The 12,191-nt window shown below is 45.1% G+C and overlaps 1 protein-coding gene across 1 annotated transcript in view; it reads left to right on the top strand.

Annotated features, from left to right (window-relative positions):
- The window catches only part of EIF2B3 (eukaryotic translation initiation factor 2B subunit gamma), a 102,977-nt gene that overhangs the window by 85,495 nt on the left and 5,291 nt on the right, over nt 1-12,191 (top strand). The window contains exon 11 of the mRNA XM_074597732.1: nt 5,622-5,725. Within this exon, the coding sequence (XP_074453833.1) occupies nt 5,622-5,725 (104 nt within the window). The remainder of the gene's footprint in view (nt 1-5,621; nt 5,726-12,191) is intronic.

Raw genomic sequence — 12,191 nt, 5'->3', positions numbered from 1 at the left:
AAGTATATGCAATATGTAATGCAAAATGTTTAGGGTGTGGGGAAGAAGCGTAAAGGAGCCATACCACAGTGATGAGCTTGGCTAGAAAAGAGACATGAAACAAGTTCCTTAGCGAAAACACCCTCAGAGACGGGTGAAGAATTTAGGGGGGTTGGTAGAATGTTTTTGTTACCCCCAAGGGGCAAAACAGGAGATCAAAGACCAAATTCACTTAAGAATGCTTGCTTTGAAATGTATCTATAAATTATAGCACGTACTGCTGGCATCTATTGTAGTCTTTGGTATTTACTTGAGCGTATAACGTGAGATTCACGGTGCCCTCAGTTTGGTTGTTAGTGTGTAAAAGTGTGTTGGTGTAAAAACGTATTGGTGTGTAAAGCATGCTCATGAAGGCCACATTTTGGGTTCTCAAGTTTCCTAATAGTGTTTTTGCCGCTTCCCTGTTTTCCCATGGTCTTTGTGCCTCACCCCTGTGATCGTGTATCCCAGCCACCAACTCACTGGCTAACGGGGGATTGATTCCTTGCGGGGTTGCTGGTAGGTTTTAGAGCTCTACCTGTCTCCTTGCCACCTCTCAGCGTTATTAAGGTGCCTGTTGTGGCTGTTATCTTCTTGGTCAGGGCAGAATGGGATGTTGCTCCCAGGGGAATCCACAGCTGTTACCCCTCAGTCAGCAAAGTAGCTGCCGAGGCATGTCATCCTTTGCTTTTAACTCCTGAATCAGTCTCTCCATTTCATAGCTCATCTGGAGGAGCAAGAGACCCGACTTCTTGGCATGGTGGAGCAATACCAACAGGCTGTCCTAAGCTTTGTGCTCCAGGCTCTTTCTTCCTCGTGAGCGTATAGTTTTAAGCGTTGCATTTTAGACACCTCATTTGCTTTGCTGCCCAACAGAGATTATGTTGGGTTTTTGGCACAATTGGATTAAACTAGCAGACCTGGATAACTTCCATTGGCATTTCAGGAGATTTGCTGTAAGGCAAACCTGTGACATTCATACCTTCCTAAGCTTGCATAACTAGGGCGAGAGCTGCAGTTGAGGTCTTGACCTCAGTTACTTAAGCCCCTTTCTCCCAGGAGCGTTCATCACTTTAATCACAGAGTCCTAAATAATCAGTGGGTAGCCTGTAATTAGGGGGTTGTGTCTTGGACTCCTGCAGCCTGCTGAGCGCTGCGTATTTTGATTTCCCGTTCCCCCAAAGGATGTTTGATCTCAGATTTACACTTTAGAAAATTAAGAAGGGTACGGCACCTCAGTCCCCTGGCAATCTTCCTGCTTTCAGTGGTAGGTGCCTTGCTTTTCCTAAGTATCGCAGTGCTGCAGCAATTGACACACTTGATTTAAGAGTTTGATTTATAGACTGATACTCGGGCTGAAAGTCAGCAGTTCCAGGGCTGCGTAAATCAGCCTGTCTCTGGGACTAATACTTCCTTATTTATAATTTCGACAGGAGATGGAATTCTTTCTCGATTCTTTACATTTCTTTCAGATGTAATCGACCACCCTGTCCTTTGGTTTAAAGCTATGTGACTTTGCCACAAATAGAGGGAGGGGAAAGTAAGCCGAGTCCAGGAATCGCTGTGCTATAAAAGCTCCATATTGTATGCTCTTGGACTTTGCTTTCTCCCAGCTTCCTTCAAGCCCACACAAGAGATGGACTTGAGGTTTTTTGGCTTTCTTCCCCTCCCCCCTCCCTCCATACATATGCTGACCTTTTAGAAAAATAAATAAAAGATAAAGAAGGACCTGGAATGTTGCAGAATGTGTGTACATTTTGCTCTCTGTTGTTTTCTGCTGGGATTAGTTGTTTACAATGGGGGAGAGAGGGAGGGCAGAGGAAGGGAGGTCTGTGGCCTTAACTGAAATTAGTGGCATTTCAGAGTGATCTTGTTAGGTGGTCTGCAGTTTAAAGACCTAAATCCTTGTAATCCCCCCATGCCTCCTTGGCCACTACTCCTTTTGCTCTTGTTCTCTCACTTTCAAAAAAAACCCACCCCAAAGTCAGCCTCTCCGTCTCTCAGATACAGGCGTGTAACGTACACGCGTGCACAGACACAGACGTACACGCACACTCTCTCTCATATGCTTCCATTTGCACGTTGTACCTGTATAACAAATTAATGTCTTAGCTACATCTGTTCCCACTACAGGACTGGGCTTGTAAAACGCTCTCCCTAGAATGCAGACGCACACTGAATATTTTTATTTATTTTCTGAAAAACACCCAGCTGCCAGACTTTTCAGTTTGTGATTACACTTAAAACAAATTCAAATTGAAATTTCAGCCATAAATCAAATGCCCCAAATTAGTTCCTCTTGTGGGTTTGAACATGCTCTTTGGATTTTAAGGTCAGAAGATATCCGTTTTCACTGTGCTGAAAAGTTTAAAAATATACTACATTTTCGGGGAAAAAAATAAATATGGTTTGCATTATAAAGCAGTACATCAAATGTGCGCATATGCGCACACACAACAGTGTTGATGAAGCTGGAGTTGGAGCACCTTTGAGGACTAATAGCACCTAATTGTTAAGCAAGGCAGGAACCGCGGTGGCTGCTCAGCCAAGGAGAATACAACAGAGTGCCCTGAGATGTGATATTTGCCCTGTAAGAGAGTAAAAGTTTATTCCTTACTCTTCAACTTAAAAAAAATAGTAAAAATTAAATAAACACACAAAATACTTCTCTTGGCAGGCTTTATAACATACTTTTTTTTTAAAAAAAAAAGGCATTTACAAGTGGTTTCAAAATGGCTGTGTTACATCTGTCAGCGGGTGAAGGGAACACCCACAAATTGTGTTTTTATCTCTTGAAGTTTTGTTCCACTTGAGTAATAAAAGCCGGATTCGCTGCTGGTTTGTGTGATTGGGGTAATCTGAGCGTTGAGTATGGTTTTAAAACTTCTGCAGTTGGTTGGGTTTGTAAGTTTTAAGAAACTCCTGGGGTGGCGGAGTTCTTGGGTTTTGTTTTACCCTGGCACCAGGGAAAGGTTGGTTTGTGAGCACCTGGCACGACAAGTTCATCTTGGTTCCCTGGCCTGTCCCTCCCAACAAATGGTTTGGCAGGAACCCTCCTTATCTTTGATGTTAATGTCATCAGCAGTTTCTTGGTTACAATGCTGTTCTTTCTCCAGGAGGTGAAAAACTATCCCCAAGTAGGCTCCGAACACACATACAGTATTCTCCAGCCTGAACTCCGGACCAACAGCTTCAGTCCCCTCTCTCTTCGGGAATATCCTCCCGTGTAAGGATAATGCCGAGAGGTGTAGTGTACTCATGGCTGCTCTCCTGCTCAGAAGAAGTGATAGATGGTGGGAACCTAAAGGTTTGCAGGGGAAAGCTCTCATCTGACTGGCTCAAAGTGATGGAGGAGGAGGTATTCTGGAGTATGCATTTTGGATGGGAGCCATTTCAGTGGGAAATGAGCAACCTCTCCCATCGCCTTCACTAGTCCTGTTGAAAGCCAAGTCAGGATGGCAGCGGTGGGCAGTCCTCCACCGATCCCTTCCCTCGCGCGGCTGCAAATGCAGAGCTGCTCTCGCTCTCAGCGACCGCTGTTGCGCAAGACGATGGCCTGAGCCACTGCGCAGCCACACGAAGCTATTGGAAAGGAAGCAGACTGTGACAGTGTGAGAGCAAAGGCAGGCGGGGGTCTGCTGTGTATCTTTGCCGCTTTTTATCTTATTAACATGTTAGTAAAAACCTTGCCAAGGCAACCTGAGCTGGTTACTTGTAGCATAATTGCTCATATTGCCTTCTTATAGGTCAGAGGAGGGGGAGCTTAAGCGAGTTAAAAGAATAATTGTTCAGAGGGGACAGTCAGTTCAAGGGGGGTCGTAACTGCTAACCACTGCGACTGAGGTCCGGTTTTATTGCTTTTACTCCTGCAGAATTAATGCTGGTTTTGTGGGGCAGATGGTTTCTGCTCTGGCTCACACAAGCAACAGAATTGTAATATGTTTAATGGCAAATTCTGTATATTAGATAACAGTGATGTATGAGCCGGAAAAAATACTAGGAATTAATTTTAGAATCGGCGGTCTGGACTGAGGGTGGATGTTTCTCTCTTCTCCTGAGGACCACGGCCGACTAGCTCTCCATTCAATACAGAATTGAGGCTCAGGGCTTTGACCTGATACCAAAACCCCTCTGTGCTGTTGGTTCAGACTCCAGGGTAACAATTCTGTCCACGAGCCAGCCTGATGGTGCGGTGCAGCTGCGTTTCACTAGTGCAATGAGTAACGGTGACATCCATGACCAAGGTGGGGAAGGGCTGCAGGTCATTAAACTGTGGAACTTGCCATGCAGAAAGTCACTGAAGGCAAAAACTTCAGACAGGGATCAGCAACTGAGGATAGTGAGAATATCCACAGTGTTTGTAATTAATATTAGTAGAAATACTGGGGAGAAGGTATGAAATGCCGTGGTTCGCAGTGGGATTAATATGGGCGAGCAGATGACCTGCATCTCTCTGGGATTATATATCTCACTTATACCTTCCTCCCAGTCGGCTGGTTTTGATGTGTGTTTGACTTAGTATTTTTAGACACTTCTTAGCTGAGTGCCTTCAAATTTTCTGTCTTTCAGTGACTTCTATCTATCTTTGCACATGTGAAAATAAGGAGATAAATCATTTGCATCGTAGCTATTTTTTTCTTTGTAGCTTTGAAAGAAATTACTTTTAATGCCATTTAACATTACTCGTGATGCTGAGTGAACAGTGTTTCAGGAGACGTCACAGATACTAGTAAAGATTCACAACTTCCATTTTAGTGCACGGAGGGGCTCAGACCAATGCAGTAACTCACTCAGCATGTCTCAGCAGAGAAGTTATGAAGCCACTTGGACTCTGAGCTTCCTTCCTATCAGGACAATCATATCAGCAGATTTGAAAGCTGGTTATCACAGATTCAAATACGTTTTGGAAGAAGGTGACTTTTGCTAAAGTTCCATCCTATGTACCATTTCAGACTTCGTGGTGTCAAAGGCTATGTGAGTGTGAAGATATCCAAGGCAGGTAGACCAGGTCCAGTGTGAGTTTGGTTGGTTTAGTACTGCAGAGTAATCATTTGGGTGCTTGAATGTAACATAAATAAAGCCAACCAGCTGAGGTATTGATCTGCCTCTTCTAGCCACCCTTTTTTAGTGCCTGGCAAGCTGGAACGTATGAAATTTTTCAGCAAAATTTGCAGGGAAGGACTGGGCTGCTGCTCCTCTTTTTAACTGGGGAGCTGAGCAGAGAAGCCACCCCCGCAGTTACCCAGACTGTCTGTGGAAAATACAAGACTTGATCCAGGTCCCAAGTCCCAGGCCAATGTCTTGTCTATGAAATCCTCTGGCAGTATTTATTCTGTTAAGTAAATGTAGAGGAAAGCTGTTGTAACAGGAGGTAAAACTGGAAACCCTTTTTTGTGAACCCATTCTGACAGCTGGCATTTCAGTTTTTCCAGCAACTGGGTGTGAGGATCAGGAGAATAACAGTCGATTTTTTGAGAAAAGAGCAGAACTGAACCTACTTACAGGATCGTGTCACAGGCTCATTAGATATTCCAGTGGATACCTTTGGTTTGTACCTGTCATTTTAAATTATTTTCTTGCTTTACTTTGTGTTTATGTTGTAGGTGCTGTCTTCAGGGCAGTGTTATTTGTCATAACGCTGTGATAGAGAAGGGTGCAGACATCAAAGACTGTTTGATTGGAAGCGATCAGAAGCTGGAAACCAAAGGTAAGTAGAGGAGCTGTATTTACACCACATTTGTAATCACTTTCAGAATTTCTTCCTCGAGATTTTAGTCCTTCTTCATGAAGTGCCAGTAAACAGCAGCAGTTCTACAGTGTGGTGTCCTATAATATTAGGATTTGTTTTTCATGGAAACTACAGCTTCTTGGCATAAGAATAGTTCAGGGACTTGCTCCTCTGAAGTTGGCAGAAGAGCTCTGTTGTTGTTGTTATAAAGAACGAGATTGGGTGCTGAGACAGTCTTTTCCCAGAGACCACAATTAGATCAGCCTGGAGTTGTCCTCAGCAGAAGGAGCCGTTGTTTTGACTAGTAATCTTGGTCAGTGTCAGGGACAATGCAGTCAAATTATTGATTATGCAGACATCCTTCTCTTTGTAGATGCTACCAACCCACAGTGCCAGTGTCCTCCCATTCACCTTGCTCCAAGCAAAAGCTCGAGGTGGAATATCATACTAGGAGCTGCTGCTCAGTACTAAATATGAGGGCAGCTATTTTCAGATCTGCTTTACTGCTGTGAAGTGCTATTTTGGGGCTTCAGAGAGGTTACAACTATGTGGCCTCATTTGGGCAAAGTTAAGCCATCCAGGGGAAGCGTGCGTGGCGAGGGCTCAGTGGTAACCGCCTGAGTGGAACTGTTGATTTCCTGCCCTAAGAGATAATGGGCAGGAAATGGCTGTCTCAGTGACTGCATCCCAAGCAGAGGGCTTTTTAATGAATATTTATGGTTGGGGTTTGGCAGATCCCTGCTCTAGGGTGTGGACTGAGGACAAAAGTGAGTTCCTTTGCAGGCTCCATGTGAAGTTACTTAGTCAGATCAGGATTTGTTTGCTCGCTTTGTCTTTGTGCGAGTGGATTCCCAATTGTAAGCGTCCGACACAGAGCAGGGTTTGCACTTAACATAATATAGCGTAACCTATTGTCGGCTATGCATATGACAAATTTTCCTTTAAATTGAAACCGAAAGTAAAAAAGACTGGTGAAAACCAAGTATCGATCTTGCAGCTGCAAGTCTCAGATAGTGCAGGAAACACCCAGTGGGTGTTCTGCGCACTGTGGTCTTGGTCCCTGTATACCAGAGCCTGCGCCTACTCATGGCTTTGCCCATCACATCAGCCCGAATCAGTGGCCCTCACGGTGTTCATTGCCCCCCGTCACTGAAGATTTGCACTGTTCATGATGCTCCATCTGTGTCCTCTCCTGAGCATAGAGTCATAGGATCACTGAGGTTGGAAAAGACCTTTTAAGATCATCGAGTCCAACTGCAAACCTAACAGTGCCAAGTCCACCACTAAACCATGTCCCTAAGTGCCACATCCACACATCTGCATGAATTACTAAGACAGCTGAATCAGGTCATGTTTGGTTGTTACCTGCATCGTGAACTATGAGGAGACAGAGTGTAGATTTAGTTAATATTTTAGGAAACAGGAATATGTTTGATTTCTTCAGTAGATTATTTCGAACAGAAATATCACGTATTGACTTCTCTCACATCTGCTTTAGTACCCTCTTCCAGGGTGCAGATCCTAATCTGGTTGATTTTAGTACGCAAACCGTTCTTTCTTCTTGATTGTCCTTGCCATCCTTCTCTCAATATTTTTCAGGGTCTGTAGATGTATTTGCAGGGGGAGTAATGGAACCGTAACTGAGGGTTCATTTACCTATTGTTGTAGAGTCTACTGCTCATCTCTCCAAAGCTTAAAACCCACTCCTTAATGAGTCTGTGGGCTTTCTAGTTAAACTGTTCAGAAACATGATTGACGTTAGCAAAGACACATTCAGGTAGATTATGAATACACCATTATGCTGAGCAAGAAAAAATAATAAAGCCTCAGTTCATTTCCCTGCCTCAGTTTCCTAACCGTTCTGGAATTTCTTTGGGCTGGGGGTCAGGTTCTCCTCGGTGGTCTGGGATCTGTCTGCGAAGTTCATGACTTATTTCCTGAACTGTGGAGTCTTTCCAGCCCAGCATGTCTCTTCTGACCTTGGCTGGTCCCATAGTAAACTGGGCCCTCTCTTTTTTGCTGTGAAAGCATGCCATGACTTCCTTTCCCCTGCCCAAGACTTCCTGTACCTTGTGCCAAGCTTTTGGTGTGGCCCGGTAAGTCTGTTTCCATATTCCCCCTTTCATCAAGACTTTGGCTGTGTTGTTCTGTTTGGTAACTTTTCCTTCTTCAAACTCGAGCCTCCACGGCCAGGTTAGAAAAAAACTAGTTCTCTTGGGTTGGAGCCACCTTTTGTTGCAAGCTGATCACACTTCAGCAGACGTAAGCGGTAGCAGCTGGCTGTTGACCCTAGTCTGGGAGTTACACGCTAGAAACCTCCTCAGCAAAGCTGCATACACCTTCCCAGAAATATTAAAAAAATAAAAGTACAGCAGTCCCTTATTCCAAAGCATCAGCCAGGATTCATCAAAGGTAGAAATATCCCTGCATCATCCTACACAGCCCCACGCAAATCCCACAGTTGACTTTGCTGCAGAACTGGCTGTGTGCTCCCTGCTCTGCCGTATGAGTCCTGGCCACGCTGCCCGGGCGGCTCGGGGGACAAGAGCTCTTTGAGCCAGTGGTGCACTGACCTCCTTTCATAAAATGAACTCCAGTCCCATGCAAGGAGGATGGCAGGAGAACAGCTACCACAAATGATAGGCAAACGTAACTCAAACCAGCTCTCATCTTTTTCCTTCTGCGGAAGAATATGGGCATATTTAGGGTGGTCCAAATGGTACAGCTGGGAGTAATGGGATTGAATTAAACACAATTTAGGCTGGCTATCTGGAACGTTTTCCTAACGATGTGGTCTGGTAGGCTGTGGGATAATCTCCCTAGGGACATGGTGGGAGACCTCATCACTTAATAATGGGCTTGGCAAAGCTCTGGACACCTAAATAGAGGGAACACTCCAATATTGGTCACTGGGGTAGATCAGATGCAGCCTAGTACTTTCAAACTGAAAATAAAGTTAGAGACACGGGAGGGGGCAGGTAACTGTCAGCAGTGACATCCCAGTCCTGCGTTGACTTCACCCCTATCACGGCACTGGCCAGAGATGGTACTTTTAAATGCCTCTGTTAAAGTCAAGGTATGGAGTTTTATTAAACTTGTGGATTTGCAAGCCATGCCTCCTGAGAGCCGTACCATTCTCTTCCTACTGCTTTTATTACCATGCTTAGGAAGCATCCACTTTCCTTCCTCTTTGATACTTTAATTTAAGGAATTTGCTAGCAGAGAATTAACAGATGGGCTTTGTGAAAGCTACCTCACGCAGGTAGCAGTTTGAAAAACATGTTGGTACCTAAGAAAAAGGAGGTAATTATTAAAGGGATAGGAAATGGCAGGCAGCAGTTCTGAAAGAACTTAATTGCACAGAGTATTCAATCACTGTTTCGAAGACAGTTATTAGGATCAGCCTTTTTGATGAACCTATTTTTAAAGAGGAGCTCAAAAGCAGCTTGCACTCATTGAAGCAGGACTAGAGAGAGGGAGTGCCAGTGATGGGCCCATCGAGGAGTCAGACGGGCCCTGGAGTCAGCGAGTACAGTTCCCAAAGGAGTCTCTAGGCCAGATTCATCAGGGAGTACTTTATACATCTGGTATAGGTTAGACAGGAAGGGGCATATATAGTAAAGCAGCCTAACCTTTCTTCAAAGCAACACCAAGAACAGAGGTGGTAAAGACACACGCATAGGATAGAACTAGCAAAACTGACATAAACCTCACCACCTTATCCCTCGCCTTCATCTCTGTTGTCGTTGGGGCAGAGATGTTTTATGTGCATTGGATATTAAGGAGCCAGTGTCATTTGGGGACAGCTTGAGTCATTGCTCACCCAAAAACTGCATTACAGCAGTGTTGTTGCCACAAAGCATACGTTCAGAAAGGGGAAAAAATACCAGCAGCCAGGATGCTGATGTAATCTTAGCTTGGTATCCTGGTGCATACTTCGTAGTAGCATTATCTCTGTGACCAGGCTGTAGACTAAGACTTCAGTGTGCTTGTTCCTGTACAGTTTTTATGCCACCATATATTTTTATATTCCTTGCTGCTCTGACACAGTCAACACCCACAATGAGTAGTGCTTGCTGAATGTGGGGGGTTTCCGTATTCCTCATTTTCCTGTCTTTTCAATTTGTGTCTGAAACCTTAATTACTGTACTATATACAAGTGACAAGATCCCTCCTCTCTATGGCCTTTCTGCAGCAGATGTCATCTTAATGCTTCACAACTGTTAACAACCTAATTTTTGCCTCCTCAGTATGAACATGTTTGGTTTTTTCTCCTATTTTAGAGAGACCTGAGACACAGGGATTTTCTGATCATCTGCCCATTCATTTGGACTGGCCAGCTTAAGTGCTGAAGCTGCATGTTACATGTGGCCTTTCCTAGCTATTAGAGACTTGACATTTTAGCCTTAATATTTCATTTGTAAACGTTGGGAGGGAGAGTTCAGTCCACTAAACCCCTCCAGTATTATTATACAGGATCATTCTGGCCCTTGCATGGATCGTTATCAGTGTCAGAAACTTGAACTCCATTGTACCGGTTCTGCTGCTCCAGGTGATGGGAACTGACAGTAGTGGATCATCTTCCTTAAGTGGAGCTGAATCTGGAATGGGCCAAGAGAAACTCTTTGCCATGCGGTGTCACGGATGCCTACGGGCGTCAGTAGCCCTGAGATCCACTTCCTGCCCCCAGCATCAGCCATTGGGCCCCAACTACATCACCTGTGTCCTACCTGATCCTGAGTCCTGCTATGGCTTTGTCCCAGGATCAGTCTCATGCCATTCCCAGCCTTCTCTTTGGTTTTTCCTCTAGTCTTTCTCCCATGGAGTTTCTCATTTTTCTGTCTTACTTGGTTATTCCCAGACACCCACCTGACTCCTCCTCTGGTCTGACCGAAGCTGCTATTTCCAGTCCCCTTGCCTAACAGTCCCATGCTCCATTTCCCATCTGGCACTCACCCCCTGACTGCTTTCAGGCAGACTGCATCCCTTTCCGTACCGCTGTTGTGCCCAGGCGGGATCATTGTGGGCACAGGAGGGAAGTGGTTCTGTGCCGAGTGCTGCACTGGTCCATAGAGCAGGAATACAAGCGTGGGGGAAGCCCTGCCTTCCTCCTGCACTTCCATGGTTGAGAGTGCTCACTGCAGACAGAGTCTCTGGAGCTTTTAGCTGCCCTCCTGAGAACATGTGCAAACGGAGACATTTTTTTTCCAGAGGCTTATCACGTAGCCAAAACTGTGTGGTTTCTCACAAGAACAGAAAAAGGCACATATCCAGTAAGGACTGGCTCCTGTTTCCGATCGTTTTCCAAGTCCTGTTCCAAGCTTAGAGTCCTAGGACTTCTCAATGAAACAGAGTAAGATTGTTTTATTTTAATGAGGGCCAAAGAGCACATTTTTCTCTAATGTCATCCCGTGAAGGCAGGTACAGTTTATGAAACCTCCACATATGAATGGGTGACTGCTTGTGAGGATGCTTCACCCCAGCCAAGATTTAGCGGGATAGGGACAGGAAGGAACTGAGGGACTTTCTGATGCTGCATTCAAGTAGGGGCGAGCATCTGCTCTTGCAAGATGCTGAGTACCTCCTGGTGAAGCCTTCAGGAACTGAAAACACTTAGCACAACACAAGGTCAGGATCAGAAAGTGTGCTGCAGTGCAGATGGGAGTTATGAAAGCTCGCGAAGAACAGACCCAGACTAAACAGTGCACACATGTATTTTGTGCACTGGGGTGCAAGATGAGCTGGAGATGATGTAGGAATGGTGTAAATTCATAGCAAAACTGAGAGGTCCATATTATTCATTCCCTGAAGCAGTTGAACTACTGAGTGTCTCTGACAAAGATATTAGTTGGCAGTTAAAACAGGCATCTCTTAAATAGTTGTCATTTTTGCTTCAGTGACTATGCAGTGACTACACTTCTAACTGATCCTAGTAAGCCTCTTCTCCAAGTTGTATAAAAATGGTTTATGAGTTCTGGCCTTAGCAGTGGCATAAAACTTCCTTACACTATCCATCCAGCAATGCTTTGTCCTCCCCTCTGCCGCTGGGGACTGTCACACTTGTGCACACTGTCATTCCTGGCCGGGGAAGTTCAGGCTTCCCGAGTGAGCGGGTTAAACGAGCTGCCACATTCGCAGCATGTTGATTGTGAAGTCTACCCATAAGGCAGCAGTTCGTAACCTTGTGGAAATATTTTTACATGCTCCACGCAGAGAAAATAACCACTTGTGCTCTGCTAGAGCTCAGCCACATAAAAGAGCCAGGAAGAACACACCAATGGATGCTGAGAAAGGAAAGGGACCTCTGCTTGCATCCAGCACAGCGGGCAGCAGTGTCCAGGCAAATGGCATCTCTGGCACCTTAGCAGGAAGCGTGGACAGAGTCTTTCAGACTGATGTTTCCAAGATCCCTGCTCACATTTGCTGTGCGGTGGTGATACCCCGT

Source organism: Larus michahellis, chromosome 8 (genome assembly GCF_964199755.1).
Source record: "Larus michahellis chromosome 8, bLarMic1.1, whole genome shotgun sequence".
Classification (NCBI taxonomy): domain Eukaryota; kingdom Metazoa; phylum Chordata; class Aves; order Charadriiformes; family Laridae; genus Larus; species Larus michahellis.
The sequence above is the reverse complement of the archived record's forward strand: the minus strand, read 5'-3'. Positions and strand labels throughout refer to the sequence as shown.